Here is a 21,805-nt window from a genome sequence, read left to right on the forward strand (position 1 = left end):
ACCATCTGCCCTTCATCAATCCTTCCACCTGGGAGCCTAAACTCTCCCAGGTGGACCACCACATCAGGACCCTCATCAAGACGGACAGAAGGACTTTAAGAGACCACAACACACAGACGGACAGACAGGACAACCTCACTACCACACTCCGAGAATCACTACAAACACTTAAAAACAACCCACACATAGTCATCAAACCAGCGGACAAAGGATCCAAAATAGTTATCTTAGACAACCACCAATACATTTTTGAAGCAAATAGACAGTTAAACAACATCAGACATTATAAAATCATACCGGATAGCATACAACCACAGACACAGGTGAGACTTAGGACTATCATCAAATCACTCTATGACAGACGCTACATTACAGCTAAGCAACGGGACTACCTATACGGACCGGACACCCCACGACAAAGACTCTTTTACTTACTTCCCAAGATCCATAAAGAACCGGACACCTGGACCATTCCCTTTGAAGTTCCTCCTGGTAGACCCATAGTATCGGATTGCAACAGCGAGTCCTACAACATATCGGAATACATTGATCACTACATCAATCCCTTATCCACCCGTCACCCCAGTTATCTCAAAGACACATATCACTTTTTAGAGATGCTCAAGCCCATAGCCGTTCCCTCCCATACACACATTTTCACCATCGATGTCGACAGCCTGTACACCAACATCAACACCACAATGGGTGTGCAGGCTGTCAAATCCTTGTTTCAAAAATACCCAGACAGCAATAGACCGGATCAGGATATTCTACAGTTACTACAAATTAGTTTAGATAATAATGATTTTTTGTTTAACAATAAACATTATCTACAAACAATGGGAACGGCTATGGGCAAGAAATTCGCCCCCGCATATGCAAACATCTATATGGCTGAGTGGGAGAGGGAAGCGCTGTCAAAGTGTCCACTGCAACCATCATTCTACTTCAGGTTTTTAGACGATATCATAGGAGCATGGCCACACGACATCAAACACTTTACGGAGTTCATACACATACTTAACTCACACCATCCATCCATCACGGTGAAACACATCATTGATCCACAACAGGTTCACTTTTTAGACACCACGGTTTACTTTAACACAATAAATGCAACACATAAGACGCTTCAGACACGAGTATATTTCAAACCCACAGACACACACGCCCTACTACACAAACAAAGCTATCACCCCAAACACACATTTAAAGGTATCGTCAAATCACAGATCATCCGGTTCCATAGAATATCATCTCACAAAGATGATTTACACATAGCCATTCAAACACTCTTTCACTCACTTAGACAAAGGGGATATTCCAAGAGGTTTCTGCGCACCATCAAGAATGACACTTTGGCAGCTCTCTCTCCCACTCAGCCCACACACACATCCAACACTACAAACAACGATACACACACAACCAACACACACACATCACACACACCCCAGACACTCCAAACACAAGCAACAGTACACCCACAACCTGCAGCAGAGTCCCTCCCCCTCCTGTCCCCCTCCTCCTCCCCCCCGAATCCTTTCCCTTACCCTACACCGGGTTCGTATCCTGTATCCTCCCCCAATCCCCCTCCTGACCCTGAACCTTCCCTGGACTCTGCTGCGGAGCCCCATTCAACACCCCGTTATTACCCCATCTTTAATTTCACCCGTACTCACAGCCCCCGACCCAATCTCCCTCTCAACCCCACTTCCCCTCCTTCCAAAACCACACCTAGCCTGGCCCCTCACCCTAAACCCAACCCCTTGGATCCTGCGCCTAACACCAACCCTCCCCGCAACCCCAACCCCTCTCTTTTTAATTCTATGGATAGACCCAACCTGGTCCCTCACCCTAAACCCAACCCCTCGGACCCTGCACGTAACCCCAACCTTCCCCGCAACCCCACCCCCTCTCCTCTTAATTCTATGGGTAGACCCAATCTGACTTTTAACCCTAATCCCAAACTCCCCGACCCCACGCCTAATCCCAACTCCCCCTTTAACATCTACGCGGACCCGCCCTTTAACCCCATCCCGGAATCACACCCCCCCTTTAACCCTACCTCTCCTCCCACCTCCCCGGCTACCCCACACACAACCGGCACAGACCTAGATCCACCCAAAATCATAATCCCATTAGTTACGACATTCTCACATAGAACACGCCCACTGCAACATGCATTCAAACACAACTTCACCACAGCTCAACACACATATCCTCCACTTAAACCATATAGGATCATCTCAGCATATAGAAAAAATAAAAGCCTTAAGGATATTCTCATACATACCAAATTCAGCAATATGCCCCCTCCAATAACCAAACCTCACACACTGCACTACAAGAATAGGAAATTCATTACAAACCCCCATAGCCACACATCGGCTCCAATCCCGGACAGCTTCACCCTACAAACCTCCAATGTGGTTTACATCATCACCTGCACCCTCTGCCATAAACACTACATAGGAGAAACCGGAGCTTCAATAGACACTAGGTTGAAACAACATCTGAACAACATCTCACGGGCACACCTACAAACAACACTGGTCACACACTTCCAGGAGCACCCCGTCACTCACCTCATCATATCTGGTGTGGAGTCGGGGTCCGGGTGGTCCAGTGGACAGCGGAAGCATGCCGAAAGAAAATGGATCACACAGTTGAACACAATTACACCTCTGGGACTGAATGAGAAAACATAACATTCTTATTTTCACACAGGACCAGCTTCATTTATTAAATAAAGTGTATACATATATTTTCATGGCAATTCTGTTGACGTATACTTTCTTCTGGTACTGACTACATAACACCCATACACACACACACACACATCAGGTCCATACACAACACATACATCTACACCCTCATATAGAGGCTCAAATATAAACACACACACACAGTTCATTTTTTACTTAGTCACACACAGCTCCACACAGACACATAGACCCACACACTAAAAACATGGCAATAACACTTACCTTGATCTCCATCTTTAGCACCATCCACTTATTCATCGCCACACAGCACCTGTAAAATACACGCACACATACTTACATGCACACACATAGACTTACACCTTAAAAAGTAATTTCAACAACACTTACCTTGATCCTCAAATCCATAAAACACCATCCACTCGTCCATGGCTACACAGCACCTGTAAAAAAACAAACACAATTTTACAATACATCCATCTGCATTCCTGCTCCTCTCAATTCAATTTCAATCAGCTTAATAACACAGTAATAATAGGCCCGTGCTCTTTAAGACCATCCAGTTTTTCTTTTAACCCTACCCCAACCCAAACCTAACCCTAACCCTAACCCTAACCCTAACCCTAACCCTAACCCTAACCCTAACCCTAACCCTAACCCTAACCCTTAATGGGAGATTCTAATCTCGCCAGGCTTCCGCCAATCCAGGATAACAGGATACAAGTGGACTGCTATCCTGGTGCAGTCTTGGCACACGCCACCCACATTTTAAAACACAAGACACCATGGTCACCCACGACCCAGAAGGTAATCCTTTCCTTTGGGATCAACAACCGCCAGCAATCCAACGAGACCCTCCTCAAACAACAAATACTGCGTCTTCTCGGGTCGGCGCATCAAACCTTCCCCAATGCACAAATTTATATACCAGTTCTCAACTTCTATGAGAGGTTTGAAGGCCCCATCCGTAAAAACCTGGTTTCAATCAATCTACTCATCAAGGAGAACTCGACACACATCCCCCGTTTACCCCGAGATTCCTTTGCAGTCACAGAGGATAGGATTCACTGGACACCAGCAACAGGAGAAGCAATGTGGCGACACTGGAGGAGCCATTTAAACTTCTAGAGCCAGCACCGGTAAAGGTGCCAACCGGTACTGGCGTTCTTAACCTTTCAACCTTTCTTACCCTTACTCAGGCACAGTTCTCCCTCCTATCCAAGGGCTTATCCTTTGTCCCAATATTTGGAAAGCCGACCTTGACCAAAGAGGAACTATCAGTTGACCTTACCACTTACCACCGCCGACTCAAACTGGCAGTCTTTTTTAAAGATAAGGTGGACGAGGCGACAACCATACCGCCATTCACTCCTGCATCTCTCTGGGAACCCCCCAATCATCTCCTCCCTCCTCTCCTCCTGGAAGTCATGGCGATGGATAGAGAAAGCGTATCCTCCTCACCCCCTGCCTTTCTCCCGGACCAAGACAACTTGAAAAAAGAGGAATGGGAAGCCCTCCAAACCCTCAAAAATAATACCTCCATTGTCATCAAACCAGCCGACAAGGGTTCCAGCACGGTCATTATGGACAGACACCTCTATGTCCAAGAGGCAAATCGACAACTCTCCAACCAAGACCACTATCGCCCTCTATCAAAGCCAATTTACCCCATGACAGCCACCCTACTCAAGGAAACCTTGACGAAAATGATGTTGGAAGGCTTTCTCACCAAAAAACAATGGGATTACCTAATCAGCCTGGACCCCCCCCGACCAAGACAATTCTACCTTTTACCAAAAATACATAAACCCCAAACCTCCTGGACTATCCCCCACCACATGCCCCCAGGCAGACCAATAGTATCAGATTGTGGAAGTGAGAGTTCACATACCGCAGCCCTTTTGGATTTTTATCTTAACCCCCTCTCCGTCCATCACCCCAGCTACATCAAAGATACGTACGATTTCCTTGCCAAAATCAGGAACTTCAAAGTGTCAACTGGGGACTTGCTCTTTACTATGGACGTAGAGAGCCTCTACACCAATATCGACACAGACAAGGGCATGGCGGCCATACGTACATGGTTCCAACGTTTCCCCGACCCCAGCAGACCAGATGATCACCTCCTCACCCTCCTACACCTGGGTCTAACACGAAATGACTTCCTGTTTGGAGACAAATGGTTCCTCCAAACCAAGGGCACAGCCATGGGGAAGCGTTTCGCACCAGCGTATGCGAACATCTACATGGCAGAATGGGAGGAAACGGTCTTTGCCAAATGCCCGAAACTACCATCTTGCTACTTCCGATTCCTAGACGACATATGGGGGGTCTGGCCCCATTCCCCGCAGGATCTTAAGGACTGGGTGGATATCCTCAATGCTCACCACCCTTCCATCCGTTTGAAGGAAACAGTCAGTAGTACTTCGGTAGATTTCCTGGATGTTACCACATTCAAGGGGAATACTTTTCAACGAACCGGTAACCTGGATACCAAGGTATTTTTCAAACCGACGGACACCCATGCCCTCCTGCATAGAAGCAGTTTTCACCCACAACACACCTTCAAGGGAATAATCAAATCCCAACTCATCAGATTCGACAGGATCTGCTCAAATCCGGGGGACAGAGAAAGGGCAACCACCACCCTATTCTCAGCATTACGGAAGAGAGGTTATTCCCGGATCTTCCTCCGTAAAATCAAGTCCGATTGGCAATCCAGTTCAAAAACAGCTACCCCACGTCCAACACAAAGGACGGTACCCATCATATCCACCTTCTCGGGCTACACATCTACACTCCACCGAACCTTTAAGAGACATATCGAGGAACTGAAAACGGATCCCCCATGGATGGGAGATTTGCGGATCATCTCGGCGTTTCGCAGAAATCCCAATCTACAAGACCACCTTGTCAGGGCCAAACTCCCGTCGACCCGCCGTCAGGCAAAACCACTACCCCAGAGGCACTGGGTTTGTAATCCAACCTCAGGACAAAAATTCCCATTACCTAAAACAATACCCCTCTCAACCACCAACTGTGTATATGTAATCAGATGCCACAAATGTGGCAAACAGTATGTTGGAGAAACGTCCAATTCAATATCCGCACGCCTTTGCACCCATAAATATTTCATAAGGACCGGACGTAAAACGTCCATACTGATGATCCATTTCAAAAGCCATGGCCTTGAAAACATGTGGATAAGTGCCCTAGCCCACAACTCTACCTGGACCACGGAAGCCAGAAGAAAAATAGAAAGGTCATGGATCAAGAAACTCGACTCTAGACACCCAGGAGGACTCAATGAAACCTAAAACCATTTCCCTTTTGTATATAGTTGAACCCTTCCCTTTGATCCCTGCTACACTTTGGACCTCTAGGAACGGTGGATGTATATAGTTTTCTTATTGTATAAAATTCCCTAATTGTCTTTACCTTTCCTTGTTTCTATACACAGTTCCATTTGTTACTTGTTCCCGACCTGCTCAATTTATAAAATGCATATTACACAACTGTTGTATCTAAAGAATTTAGAATACAAAATAACAAAGAAAAAATAATAAAGAATACAATAATGAATGAGTAGAAAAAAATATAAGGAAATTAGGGGGTACCACATGATGATGGCTGGGAAGTACTTATTGACTCTGGTCTATTAAGGCTCCCACCAATCTGAACCCCTTTCCTTTCTAAAAAATAAGACTTACACCTTTAGGTCCTACATAATGCTATAAAAACACCCTGACCTTTATTTCTTACACAATCTTTCCTTCAATGTTTAGTGGTCTGTCTTTGGATCCAATAAAAGTGTTAAACGAATGGTCCGTCTTGGTTTTCTAGGCCCGAGTAATTTTTCTGTTCTCCCTTTTACAATGATTTCTGTACATTCCTTTTGTTAATAAAGTAATTACACATTCATTTCTTGTCAATGGTTTTCTATACCTGTCTCTTCATCACGTAGCTCTCCAGACCCTCAAACTTGGAACCTTGGACCTAAACTTGGAGCCAATACTCATGTCACACCAGGATACGGCTTAGATTGTGTACCAAACTTTGGGATCACTGACAACTCGAATTTAGGATCTGAAACTAATGCCCTATAGGCCTAAACTCAACCTTTGGAGACCTGGGCCTAATCCCAACCACTGAGGTTACCCTACCCCGACCCCTCACCCTAACCTCAACCAGTTGATACCTATACCTAAACCCAACCCTTGGAGACCTAAGCCAACCCTAATTCCTCCCTTTTTGGAACTTTGAGCCTCCGACCCCTCTGGGCCCCTGCCGTCCCCTCCTATTTAACTCACTCTGATTTTAGCCTAAGGGGGCACCTGGCCCCCCTGAGTGCCCCCCGCCCCCCCTGGACCCTCACCGTCCCATCCCACTACACTCACTTTGATTTTGGCCCTTGGGGGCCCCTGCACCCCCCCTGCCCCCCCCGGGCCCCCCCGAGGGCCCCCCGGCCCCCTTCGACCCCTTTCGCCTCATCCACTTCACTTAACTTTTATTTTACCTTCGGGGGCCCCGGACCCCCTCGGGCCCCCCCGAGTGCCCCCCGGCGCCCCTCGACCCCTTCCACCCCATCCACTTCACTTAACTTTTATTTTACCTGCGGGGGCCCCGGACCCCTTCGGGCCCCCCCTCGGGCCCCCCGGCCCCCCTCGACCCCTTCCACCCCATCCACTTCACTTAACTTTTATTTTACCTACGGGGGCCCCGGACCCCCTCGTGCCCCCCCTCGGGCCCCCCGGCCCCCCCAGACCCCACCGACCCCTCCCACTTCACTGTACTTTTCATTTTACCTCCGGGGGCCCCGGACCCCCCCGGGCCCCCCCGAGGGCCCCCCGGCCCCCCCCGACCCCATCGACCCCTCCCACTTCACTTTACTTTTCATTTTACCTCCGGGGGCCCCGGACCCCCCCGGGCCCCCCCGAGGGCCCCCCGGCCCCCCCCGACCCCATCGACCCCTCCCACTTCACTTTACTTTTCATTTTACCTCCGGGGGCCCCGGACCCCCACGAGCCCCCCGGGGGCCCCCGGGTCCCCCCTCCCTCAGCCAAACCCCCCCCCCCCCCCCCCAGCTGGGGGACCCTGGACCTCTACCCTTCTTGAGCGGAGGCCCCGACACCATTGGTGCCTGGCCCTGCCCAGTCCTTTGGACTGACAGGCCGGGGGGCCCAATGGCTTTCACAAGGCCCCCCTTCACTACAGGGGGGCCATGGACCTCTACCCTTCTGGGCGGAGGCCCCGACACCATTGGTGTCTGGGTCCACCCTTCACCGCCATTCCGGACTGGCAGGTCAGGGGACCCATTTATTTTCACAGGGGCCCCTTCCCCATTTGTGTTAGGGGGACTCTGGACCTCTCCACATTGTATTGGGGGGACAGTCCGAGCCCCCCTCCCGTCTCTGGGTTGGGGCCCTGGCACTCAGGATGCCAGTCACCGATCGCTCTGCCATCAAGGCCAACAGATCAGATCAATCTCCGCTGGGACCCGAGTCAATCCCCTCCTCGACGCTACCATTCTCATCTTCGGTTTCTCCACCGCAGAACATTACCCATCAACCTTTGCTGATGGCTATCATTTGCATACTGCTCCCCTCCAACCAATCAGATTTCTCACCGATTTAACGTTTGCTACCTCTTTGAATGGGGTCCTCCCGGCATTGCTGTACTGCCATCCGGATCCCTCGACAGGCCTCTGACGGGTTTTCCAGACCAGACCGTGTTTTCCACGTTTGGTGAGTATGGTTTTACGAGGTATAGTTAGCGTCGGTAGAAGATTGGTGGGTCCAGTGGTTTAGCACAATGGGACATATTCCCAGGACTCACCCGCCGGCAAACCTAGGCCCTAGCCGCTGGTAGAAGCTTGTAGGGAGTTCCAAGGCTCAATAGGAGCCTTGCCTCCCTTCCGCCAGCACTCTCCTCAGCCCATGCTGGGCAGGCTGCGACAGGGGCAGCTTGTCTGGATGGGCGGGAGACCTCCCCAGCCCACGCTGGGCAGGCTGCGACAGGGGCAGCTTGCCTGGGTGGACGGGAGAAGTCCTTAGCCCCCCGTTGGGCAGGCTGCGACAGGGGCAGTCTGTCACGGTGGGCGGGAGACCCCCTCAACCCATGCTGGGTGAGCTGCGACAGGGGCAGCTTGTCTGGATGGGCTGGGGGTCGACCCACTCTGGGCAGGCTGCGATCACAAGCAGTCTGTCTGGGTAAGTGGTTCTTCAGGCCCTCTCCGGGCAGGCTGTGGTAACCTCGCGGTGTTAACAAGCAGTCTGTTTGGGTGGGCAGGTAAGTATGCGGCCCTCCTGGGTCCCATTTGGGACAGCACGCAGGATGTGGTGGTCCAGGGCGAAGGACCTTGATCGCAGCCCAGTCTTTTACGGGGTTTAGCCCCACTCACACACCACTGCACTACACCTTTGACTGATTCTGATCATCACCCTCTAGCCCAAGGGGTGTGATCAAACCCATACCCCAGGATACGCTTTTGCCTCCCTGGTTTTTAGCATTGTTCACTTCCCCATGAGAAATTTCTTCTCTTGGATGAGTCCTCTTGCACAGTTTATTGTGCTTCCTTCTGGGTAACATTTCTACCCCAACATTTTCCGTTGGAGCAAGCAGTGGGCAGGTTCCCAGGTAAGAACTGCACATATTAGCGATTTACCTTAGCTCAGCATTCATATTGTAAAATTTAGCCTCTCAATTTTATTAGCATTAGCTTAACAACAAAAAAAAAAAAAAAAAAAAAAAAAAAAAAAAAAAAAAAAAAAAAATAGCATTAGCTTAGCATAAAATTTTAAATTTTTAATAAAAATTTTTTTTTGAAAAAGATTTTTTTGCACTAAAATGATCCCAAAACATCCAAAATCACCAAAAAAATAATCTTACTCAAAAATAAGTCTTCCTTAGGCAAATTTCTATTCCCTTCCACTCCAAACACCCAATCACACCCACATTATCCTTCTTCCCAACGGCCTCTACCCAAAAACTTCTTACATTTCTAAAAATAACAACTTAAAAAGAGATCACCCTTAGTCCAAGAGTTATCCCATTCCACTCCAATACCCAATCACCCTCACTTCCTCCCCACACCACTCTTACTCCAACAGCCCCCACTCAATCCTTATAAATTATCCCCAGTTCAGATCTCCAGCTTTGAATGTTCACTTGGGTACTCAGACTATGGACCTTTTCTCGATAGACTGGACTTACTAGGACTCTCAGGACCTATTATACTACCAATTGGTTTGGAATCACACACTGGGGATTTGATCAACCCTGGTGGGCCTGCCTAGGGGAGGGTGTCTAGTGTTTCGAAGGCCGAAACGCCCAATGATCCTAGGTATACTACTGATGATGTGATTCCTCTATTTCGAATCCACGTAGGATATTTACTTTCACCGAACTGGACTTCAACCGACCTATACACTATGACCTGGCAGTCAGTCTCCACCAAGTTCAGACAACAGTGATTCAACTCATATTACCCTACCCAATAAGTCCTCCATTCTACTGCAATTCACCTATTCTGACATTTACCAATCCAATATCCTTCAGTCTCAACTCGCTAGATCACTAGATTAATACTGGCCATGGACAGGAACTCATGCCTAAATCTAAAACTCTGAACCCATAACCTTGGACTAAATACCTCACCTTAACCTAAGGGCTTCAGACCTAAACACAACCCCTAAACACTAACCCTTGGAACACACCTAAACCCAACCCTTTTTATGGCTTCGGATTTACCCCAACCCTACCCTCACCCTAACCTCAACCCTTTGGAACACACCTAAACCCAACCCCCCTTTTTATGACTTTGGATTTACCCCAACCCTACCCTCACCCTAACCTCAACCCTTTGGAACACACCTAAACCCAACCCCCCTTTTTATGACTTTGGATTTACCCCAACCCTATCTTCACCCTAACCTCAACCCTTTGGAAAACACCTAAACCCAACCCCCCTTTTTATGACTTTGGATTTACCCCAACCCTATCTTCACCCTAACCTCAACCCTTTGGAAAACACCTAAACCCAACCCCTTTTTATAACTTTGGATTGACCCGAACCCAATTCCTCATCCTACCCCAACCCATGCCCAGCCCCAACCCCCTCTATATTCCACCCTAACAACTCTGTATACTCTTCCCTCCTCCTCCTTTCTTCCCCCCCCCCCCCCCCCCCCCCCACCCATTTTGCCCTCTCCCACCGTCCTGAGCTCCCCCCTTAGGACAGGTGGGTAGAGACTGACTAAGCCCTGTGGGCAACAGTTTTCCTCGCCCCGTGGGTGTCGACTCTGTATAGTCTTCCCTCTCCTACTCACGCTCTCTCCCCTACTCTCACACCCCCTTCTCCTACCCTACCACCCCTTTTATACCCTCTCCTCCCATCCTGGAGATCTCTCTTTGGATGGTGGGTAGAGACTGACTAAGCCCTGTGGGCAACAGTGTCCCTCGCCTCGTGGTTGCTGGCTCTGTATGGTCAATTTCCCTCCCCTTTCCCAATACTTTCATCAGCTCCCATCTAATCCTTCCAATCGTCACTATCATTGGACCCCTAACGGACCGGACCTACCGTTTCCCTGTCCTTCAGTCTAAAAAGTCTCCGGACACCGGTTACCTCTCAACCCCTGACGGGCAGTGGTACTCAGACTGATTTCTGCTATGGATGTAGACCAAGATTCAATGTCTCAATTGGACTTTAACAGAGATATTTATACGATCCCAAAGTCTTCGGACACCAGCAGTTCCAAGCCCTGGTGGTTGGAACACTATTGTACGGATCACCACTTCTCTTTTACCTTTACCAGGAGATGGGGTGAGTGAGATTCAAGCGCGAGTGCCTTCGTGGGGTCTCACCTTAACTGTGGTCCCGTCGGGGTCCCACAGGGTGTTTCCTCGTTAATGCTACCACACCTAACCCTAACCCTAACCCTAACCCTAACCCTAACCCTAACCCTAACCCTAACCCTAACCCTAACCCTAACCCGGGGTCATTTGGACGCTCTAAACACCCAGGCATGCGTCACACGTCCACGGCGTCCAACTCATATAATTCACCGGGGCTGGAAGCTTAAAGGGACCAGACACACCGGTGTGGTGCTGGTACCGACATGGCTGCTGGGCTCAGCCGTTTTATGTATCTTTTCCCCCGAAAGTAGATTGGGAAAAGTCAGACGCCACCAGGGTGTGAACCCCGGTCTCCTGTTCCATATTTACGTCTGCCATGGCGGTTATTCACACATCCAAGGCTCAGTTGAGGGTAAGACCCAATCAGGGATCAATTGGAAGTGTTCTTCACCGGGGCTGGAAGCTTAAAGGGACCAGACACACCGGTGTGGTGCTGGTACCGACATGGCTGCTGGGCTCAGCCGTTTTATGTATCTTTTCCCCCGAAAGTAGATTGGGAAAAGTCAGACGCCACCAGGGTGTGAACCCCGGTCTCCTGTTCCATATTTACGTCTGCCATGGCGGTTATTCACACATCCAAGGCTCAGTTGAGGGTAAGACCCAATCAGGGATCAATTGGAAGTGTTCTTCACCGGGGCTGGAAGCTTAAAGGGACCAGACACACCGGTGTGGTGCTGGTACCGACATGGCTGCTGGGCTCAGCCGTTTTATGTATCTTTTCCCCCGAAAGTAGATTGGGAAAAGTCAGACGCCACCAGGGTGTGAACCCCGGTCTCCCGTTCCATATTTACGTCTGCCATGGCGGTCATTCACACATCCACGGCTCAGTTGAGGGTAAGACCCAATCTGGGTCCGGGATAACTTCCCGGTTCTGGATCACGCTCGACCCCTGGTAAACCTTTGATTATGGAAACCGAGGTGGAGTAAGACGCCTTACGTCCCCGACAAAAGCTTGGATCAAGGGGTAACTTTCAATAGATCACAGCGTGTGAGCTGCTCTGCTACGTACGAAACCCTCACCCAGAATCAGGTCGATTGATACGAGTGATTTAGCAACATGTTCCCCGCGAACATGCTGTGCTCATCAGGAGCGGGGCAATCATCATCCGGCCGCACCCCAACCCTGTCACGGATGGCCCTTCGCACTGACCGAAGCCGGTTATTCAGATAGTCAAGTTCGGCGTTCGATTCATCCCGCAACGCCAGTTCTGCTACGGACCTCCACCAGAGTTTCCTCTGACTTTGCCCTGCCCAGGCATAGTTTACCATCTTTTGGGTCATATCGCACGCGCTCACGCTCCACCTCCCCGACGGTGCGGCCGAGACAGGCCGGTGGTGCGCCCAGCCCCGCAGGACCAGGATCCCACCTTAGCCGGCACGCGCCAGCCCTCACTTTCATTGCGCCGCGGGGTTTCCACTGGGTGTCACCCTCTGACTCGCGCGTGCGTTAAACTCAGGTCCGTGTTTCAAGACGGGTCGGATGGGTTGCCGACATCGCCGCTGACCCCACCCGTTTACCTCTCAACGGTTTCACGCCCTCTTGAACTCTCTCTTCAAAGTTAGTTTCATCTCTCCCTTACGGTACTTGTCGACTATCGCTCTGGATGCCCCCCACCACAATAGCATGCACCACAATACCTCGGGGGGCAATCTCAGTTCATCGTTCAACAGAGGGAGAAGAGGGAAACTAGACATTCGGTTTTAGAGGGCGGCCCGCCCGAGGAGCGAGCAACACCCCATACCTTACCCCTCACGACGGTGTACTCGGTCAGGTAGCTTTGCGAGGCGAGTGGCTGCACCCTTGCAGGAATACATGACCCACCGGATGGTTTCGGCCTTGGCTGACGTCAGCCTAGGCGTCCCTCCACCGAACAGACCGAACCCCCACCTCACTCGCTCTCCTGCCGTCCTCCGCAAGTGGCTTGGCCCTAATGTCAGCTCCTCCCACAACCGGCATGTCCAGCCTTCGTCCCATGCTCGCAGAGAGCCGACCAAGCCGGTAGAGTGCCTTCCATTGGTTCCGTACTACCATACTGGACGACCTCCCCGTTGACTAAGCCGCGCCTCATTAAGCAGGCACTGGTGCTCGACCGACCCATCGGAGATTTTTTCCACCACTCCCCCTTAAGTGTTCTGAGCTCCCCCACCACAGCTCCATGCACCACGATACCGGGGGAGTCTCAGTTCAGCGTTCAAAATTTCAGCAAATAACCCCCGACGGATATCACCCAGGCCACCCCAGCATACCCTCCCCCCGCTCCAGCACGCAGCGCACGGAGGTCTGTGCTGTCAGGGAAAAGACGGCCGAGGCAAACCCAGATGACACCGCCAGGAGCCATCACCAAAACACCCAGCCGGAGGCACCACTGCTAGAACTAGCACTGGCCCTCCTGGGTGAACGCTCACCCCTACTGGAAGACACATATCTTGCCATAACGCCCGTACAAGTACTTAGACTTGCATGGCTTAATCTTTGAGACAAGCATATACTGCTGGCAGGATCAACCAGGTAGCCTTTCTTCCAGTGCTCCGCGCGGAGCACCCAACGGGGAGGCCCCCCGGGACCCCAAGACATACCCTCTCGTCAGCGGACACCCCCGCCACAGCTCCCCGTCCGGAGACGGAGGTCTGCGCAGTCAGAGGCCCGCGGCGGTCGGGACGGTCGAGGGGGACCCAGGAGACGCCGCCAGCAAGGACAGGCTGTTGGGGGGACGACAACCGGTAACCGACAGGGTAGGTTTCGCGAAACATCGTGTCTCTGACGCCGGCGCGTAGCGGGGTGAACAGCGCTCAGGGTGTGAGCCAGGCGTGCCACTCCCCGCACCAGAGCGCCATCATAGGACCCCTAGGACAGACGGTACAACTTGGCCTCGCACCGAACACTTCTCCCGGGAGCTATGGGGCTCGCGACGTGCGGCCCCGCGCTCGGCTGCCCGGGACATGGGACTGACCCCCTTGGAGCTGGAGGAACCGTCCACCCATCAAGGGTGGGGGACCTCCGATCGTGGTTGTCGAGGACACCAATAGGTCAGATGGATGACGATGGTCTGTGTGTACGCGGGCGCGTGGCTCCGACCGGGGCTTCCAAACGGTGAACACAAAACAGGTCCGAAAAAGCGCCCCTCACCGGCCATTCACCGGTGCGCGGGGGCCCCCCTGGAAGTGCCTGAGTCGGGGGTATGGTCCTGGCCCTGACCGGAGCTTCAAAACGGTGGAAAAAAAATTTGACCCAAAGAGGCGCCCCCCACCGGCCGCTCGCGGGTGCCCGGGTCGGGGGTATGGGCCTGGAACGGACCGGTGCTTCAAAACAGTGAAAAAAAAAAAATTCGAAAAAGAGCGCCCCCACCGGCCGTTCTCCGGTGCGCGGGGTCCCCCCTGGAAGTGCCTGAGTTGAGGGTATGGTCCTGGCCCTGACCGGAGCTTCAAAACAGTGAAAACAATTTTTTGCCCAAAAAGGCGCCCCCTATCGGCCGCTCGCGGGTGCCAGGGGTCGGGGGTAAGGCCCTGGAGCCATCCTGAGACTTCGAAAAAAAAAAAAAAAAAATGACCTCCAGGGGTCTCACCCACCTTGGGGTACCCGCCCACAGTGCTTCATTCGCGGGTAGCGGCCCAGGGACGACCGCTCGGTTCGTGAGAACCGTGTGCTCGCGCACATCCGTGATAGTCAAGTGAAAGGGGAGATCCCCATGAGCGTGGTCACCAAAGCGTGGCACTGGGCTTCAGGAAGGGCCCTATGGAGGCTCCGTGTAACCTCCATTGACTTGCAAGTCTTTCACAAGTCGGTTTCTAATATCACGCCGGTAGCTGTCTGGTGGACTGGGGGCCGCGACAATGGAAAGTTTGTAAGCTGGAAGCTGGGAGACTGCCTCGGAGGCTGGAAAAGTGACACACACGGGTAACTCCGGTGCCGTTCAACGGATTTCGACGAAAATAGGCTCGTTGGAAAGCCAACGTCGGGGACACGACGACTAACTGTGCGCCCCGTTGCGCACGCGCGCGTGCGCGACATGGGAAGCGAAACAAAACTTCAAACAGAGCTACAGGCTCGTGCGTGCGAAAAAGGCCGAGACACGAAGACGTGCCCGCGTGCGCCTCGCCCCAACTCGAATAACAAAGTCGTCCCGGGCCGGATCCGAGCTACGGGACGGAAACGGGAGCCGAGTCAAAATTTCAAACGGAGCCCGCGTCGCGGAAATGGTCAAAATGAAAAAAATTACTGTTTGAGCACGTGCTCCCTACTCTAACTAAAATAACAAAACAATCCCCGTTGAAATACGTTGAGCACAAAAAAAATTAGAAGCGAGTGAAAATTTCAAACAGAGCTAGAGAAATGGGGATCCTATTTTTGGGGAAAAACAACGTTGTCAGCGCTTCCCCCGCGTCTAACTTGAATAATAAAACTGTCCCCAGCGAAATCCCACGTTCGGGCGAAAAACTGTCAATTTAACACTTCCCCAAAATCCAAAAAGTCAAACATACTTTCACCCAATGCAAACTTGAAATGAATTGGGGATGGTTAAAATGCAACTCCACTTTGCGGGCACTCAGAGCCTCGAGGGTGGGCTCATTGGATAGGTATGGACCGGGGGATGAAGGATGGAGAGAGTGCAGCGGGCGCGCACGCGCACGGGAGACGCTGCGAAGGAAACAAAATTTCAAACGGAGCTACCGAAATGGAAACGCAATTTCCGGGGAGGAAAACCACTCATCCCGCTGACCCTTACTGTAACTTGAATAACAAAACAGTCCCCGTTGAAATACGTTGAACGGAACGGAAACGGGAAGCGAGTGAAAATTTCAAACAGAGCTACCGAAATGGAGACACGTTTTTCGGGGAGGAAAAACACTGTCCCCGCTGCCCCAGACTCCCACTTGAATAACAAAACTGTCCCCGTCCAAATCAGACGTTCGGGCGATTTACTGTGAATTTTCAAAACACCACTCCCCAACTTTGAAGAGACTGCTTTCAAAGTTAGGAAAAGGCTCTTTGTGCAGAGGTAACTCCACTTTTCGGGCACCCAGCGCCTCGAGGGTGGGCTTGTTGGATAGGTACGGGCCGCGGGACGACAATAAGCGAAGGTCCGGCGGACGTGCACGCGCGTGCGAGACGCTGCGAGCGGAACAAAATTTCAAATCGACCTGCCGAAAAAAATGTCACTTTTTCGGGAAACAAAAACACTCTCCCCGCTGCCCCAGAGTCCAACTTGAATAACAAAACAGTCCCCGTTGAAATCCCATGTTCGGGCGATTTACTGTGAATTTTACAAACTATCCACATTCAATAAGTCAAACACACTCCCGCTCCCCGGGGGGACCCCCCCTTCCCCGGGGGACCCACCCTCCGGGGGGACCCCCCCTCCGGTACCCGAGCACCGGGGGGCCCTGTACACCCACTATTAAGCCCACCCCCTGTGTTAAAACCCATTAAACGCAACTTTAAGAACTCTGTGCCCCTGGTCATCCTTGTGGAATTTTGTGCCTCTGGTCATCCTCCCATAGACTTCCATTCAAGTTGGACTTAGGTTTTGGCGCGTTGGCTTCTCATGCATCTGGTCATCCTCCCATTGACTCCCATTCAAAAGTCATGCCTCTGGTCATCCTCCCATTGACTCCCATTCAAGTTGGACTTAGGTTTTGGCGCGTTGGCTTCTCATGCATCTGGTCATCCTCCCATTGACTCCCATTCAAGTTGGACTTAGTTTTTGGAGCTTTCACTGCTCGTGCCTCTGGTCATCCTCCCATTGACTCCCATTCAAGTTGGACTTAGGTTTTGGCGCGTTGGCTTCTCATGCATCTGGTCATCCTCCCATTGACTCCCATTCAAGTTGGACTTAGTTTTTGGAGCTTTCACTGCTCGTGCCTCTGGTCATCCTCCCATTGACTCCCATTCAAGTTGGACTTAGTTTTTGGAGCTTTCACTGCTCGTGCCTCTGGTCATCCTCCCATAGACTCCCATTCAAGTTGGACTTAGGTTTTGGCACGTTGGCTTCTCATGCATCTGGTCATCCTCCCATTGACTCCCATTCAAGTTGGACTTAGTTTTTGGAGCTTTCACTGCTCGTGCCTCTGGTCATCCTCCCATAGACTCCCATTCAAGTTGGACTTAGGTTTTGGCACGTTGGCTTCTCATGCATCTGGTCATCCTCCCATTGACTCCCATTCAAGTTGGACTTAGTTTTTGGAGCTTTCACTGCTCGTGCCTCTGGTCATCCTCCCATAGACTCCCATTCAAGTTGGACTTAGGTTTTGGCGCGTTGGCTTCTCATGCCTCTGGTCTTCCTCCCATTGACTCCCATTCAAGTTGGACTTAGTTTTTGGAGCTTTCACTGCTAGTGCCTCTGGTCCTCCTCCCATTGACTCCCATTCAAGTTTAACTTAGGTTCTAGAGCACTTTAACAACCCCTGGTCTTACATTTAACAGACCTTTTTATCCAGAGCAACTTACAGTAGGTACGGGGACATTCCCCCCAAGGCAAGTAGGACACAACGTGACACAACTTCATGTGCACCAGCCAGGACTTGAACTGGCGACCTTCAGATTACAAGACCCATACGCTACCAACTCAACCACCTGGGTCTTCCGCCCTTTGACTCCCATTCAAGTTGGACTTAGGTTTTGGAGGGTTGGACTTAGGTTTTGGAGGGTGCAGGGGGCATGGAAAAACACTGTTCACCGTCATGGAAAAACACTGTCTAGCCGGACAATTTGCCTTGATAGAGGGCAGCTGGCCCCAATGCTCTCCAGGCATTATGGAAGATTCAAGGAAGAAGGTGGTTAGGATATGCTTGCTATGCTCGGGGAAACCTTATGCCCGACTAGATAGGCATCTTACAAAGGTTCACAAATTGCAAGTTGGCACCCGCGATTACGACAATGCTTACAGAGGACTGACATCCGAGGACGCCGTCGAGGACGATCAGCACCACCAGCCGGGGTGCTCAGATACCACCAACGCTGTACCTACCGGTCCGGAGAGCCACCACAACATGTCCAGTTCCAGCTCCAGTGGCAGCTCCAGCTCGACCGACGATGATACGGACACTGGGGACATTGTGAGCGCTTACCATGCGTACCTTGTGATCCCTCAGGCATCGAGGAAACAGATGGAAAACCTTAAAAGCACCATCAATCGAATTAAAGACTTTATGGTTCAAATTAAGAACTTTGAAGAACCAGGGGCGGTTCAGAGTTGGTTCAGCGCCCTGTCAACCCGAGGTCTGAAGGCGAGCACCCTCAAATCGTACCTCTGTGATGTCTCTGCGTTTGTGAAATGGCTCAAAGAGTATAGGCCGCCCGGCCTTTCCGTTTCGAAAAGAGTCCTCCGCCCTGTGCTCATGAAACTTTCCAAGCTTTCAAGAGATAACCGTGTCAACCTTCGAAGACAACGGTTGACCCTCACTCGTTCTCAGCAGACGGGCTTGCTGACGAGTGCAGAGATATGCGCCATTGGCACCGATTTGGATAGGTGCGTACCCGAACTACTGTTGGCCTTGGAGACGGCCGTGACCCATCGAAGCGCTAACAGGGCTGCAGCTGCTATCATTCTGCATGTAACCATATTCAACGGTGCCAGGCGCGGGGTGTTTTTGGAAATGACCCGCGACAACTTCACCTCCGCTGAGCGCCTGGAAGATATGTTCCTTGTGTCAGTGCCTGAGCACAAGACAGCCCAATATCATGGACCTGCTGTTTTAGCTCTCACGGAGGAAGAGCATGGTTGGCTCTCTCGCTTTGTACAGGCATCAACTAAGCTTCCCGGTTACCCTCGGAACACCGACCAGAGACTGTTCTTTTCGCGCAGCGGCTCGGCCATGGTCGGATTATCCAGGGACGTCCAGAGGTTGATGCATAGCTTGGGTCACCAAAGCGTCACTCTCCATCACTTACGCCATTCCATAAGTACATTGAATTGGACTCACATGTGCGGGTCGGACCGAAATTTGATAGCCAACCATATGTGCCATTCTGCGGTTACCGAAGAGAGGTTTTATGTCCGTATAGGGACACCTCTTGGCCACGTTCAGGCCCGCAAAAACATTACGTCTTTGCTGTATGCTCAAAATGTTTGAATAAAAGAGCCATTTGATTGCAACTTTTTCTCGTGTTTACATGTTTTCTGAGGCCAAGCATACACCTCTCATATCGGCCACTCATCTTCCTTAGAGGGCCGTGCGCCCTAGCCATAACCCGGGGTCATTTGGACGCTCTAAACACCCAGGCATGCGTCACACGTCCACGGCGTCCAACTCATATAATTCACCGGGGCTGGAAGCTTAAAGGGACCAGACACACCGGTGTGGTGCTGGTACCGACATGGCTGCTGGGCTCAGCCGTTTTATGTATCTTTTCCCCCGAAAGTAGATTGGGAAAAGTCAGACGCCACCAGGGTGTGAACCCCGGTCTCCTGTTCCATATTTACGTCTGCCATGGCGGTTATTCACACATCCAAGGCTCAGTTGAGGGTAAGACCCAATCAGGGATCAATTGGAAGTGTTCTTCACCGGGGCTGGAAGCTTAAAGGGACCAGACACACCGGTGTGGTGCTGGTACCGACATGGCTGCTGGGCTCAGCCGTTTTATGTATCTTTTCCCCCGAAAGTAGATTGGGAAAAGTCAGACGCCACCAGGGTGTGAACCCCGGTCTCCTGTTCCATATTTACGTCTGCCATGGCGGTTATTCACACATCCAAGGCTCAGTTGAGGGTAAGACCCAATCAGGGATCAATTGGAAGTGTTCTTCACCGGGGCTGGAAGCTTAAAGGGACCAGACACACCGGTGTGGTGCTGGTACCGACATGGCTGCTGGGCTCAGCCGTTTTATGTATCTTTTCCCCCGAAAGTAGATTGGGAAAAGTCAGACGCCACCAGGGTGTGAACCCCGGTCTCCCGTTCCATATTTACGTCTGCCATGGCGGTCATTCACACATCCACGGCTCAGTTGAGGGTAAGACCCAATCTGGGTCCGGGATAACTTCCCGGTTCTGGATCACGCTCGACCCCTGGTAAACCTTTGATTATGGAAACCGAGGTGGAGTAAGACGCCTTACGTCCCCGACAAAAGCTTGGATCAAGGGGTAACTTTCAATAGATCACAGCGTGTGAGCTGCTCTGCTACGTACGAAACCCTCACCCAGAATCAGGTCGATTGATACGAGTGATTTAGCAACATGTTCCCCGCGAACATGCTGTGCTCATCAGGAGCGGGGCAATCATCATCCGGCCGCACCCCAACCCTGTCACGGATGGCCCTTCGCACTGACCGAAGCCGGTTATTCAGATAGTCAAGTTCGGCGTTCGATTCATCCCGCAACGCCAGTTCTGCTACGGACCTCCACCAGAGTTTCCTCTGACTTTGCCCTGCCCAGGCATAGTTTACCATCTTTTGGGTCATATCGCACGCGCTCACGCTCCACCTCCCCGACGGTGCGGCCGAGACAGGCCGGTGGTGCGCCCAGCCCCGCAGGACCAGGATCCCACCTTAGCCGGCACGCGCCAGCCCTCACTTTCATTGCGCCGCGGGGTTTCCACTGGGTGTCACCCTCTGACTCGCGCGTGCGTTAAACTCAGGTCCGTGTTTCAAGACGGGTCGGATGGGTTGCCGACATCGCCGCTGACCCCACCCGTTTACCTCTCAACGGTTTCACGCCCTCTTGAACTCTCTCTTCAAAGTTAGTTTCATCTCTCCCTTACGGTACTTGTCGACTATCGCTCTGGATGCCCCCCACCACAATAGCATGCACCACAATACCTCGGGGGGCAATCTCAGTTCATCGTTCAACAGAGGGAGAAGAGGGAAACTAGACATTCGGTTTTAGAGGGCGGCCCGCCCGAGGAGCGAGCAACACCCCATACCTTACCCCTCACGACGGTGTACTCGGTCAGGTAGCTTTGCGAGGCGAGTGGCTGCACCCTTGCAGGAATACATGACCCACCGGATGGTTTCGGCCTTGGCTGACGTCAGCCTAGGCGTCCCTCCACCGAACAGACCGAACCCCCACCTCACTCGCTCTCCTGCCGTCCTCCGCAAGTGGCTTGGCCCTAATGTCAGCTCCTCCCACAACCGGCATGTCCAGCCTTCGTCCCATGCTCGCAGAGAGCCGACCAAGCCGGTAGAGTGCCTTCCATTGGTTCCGTACTACCATACTGGACGACCTCCCCGTTGACTAAG

General features: G+C 51.7%; 1 protein-coding gene across 1 annotated transcript; it reads left to right on the forward strand.

Moving 5' to 3' along the window:
* The first annotated feature begins 4,150 nt into the window (after positions 1 to 4,150).
* LOC146216549 (uncharacterized) lies at positions 4,151 to 6,479 on the forward strand. Its single transcript, XM_084695245.1, has one exon. It carries the CDS (start codon positions 4,151 to 4,153, stop codon positions 6,038 to 6,040), a length of 1,890 nt encoding a protein of 629 aa, XP_084551371.1. The 3' UTR covers positions 6,041 to 6,479.
* The last annotated feature ends 15,326 nt before the right edge of the window (positions 6,480 to 21,805 follow it).

Source organism: Hypomesus nipponensis, chromosome 28 (genome assembly GCF_054491055.1).
Source record: "Hypomesus nipponensis isolate SF chromosome 28, ASM5449105v1, whole genome shotgun sequence".
In the NCBI taxonomy this organism is placed as follows: Eukaryota; Metazoa; Chordata; class Actinopteri; order Osmeriformes; family Osmeridae; genus Hypomesus; species Hypomesus nipponensis.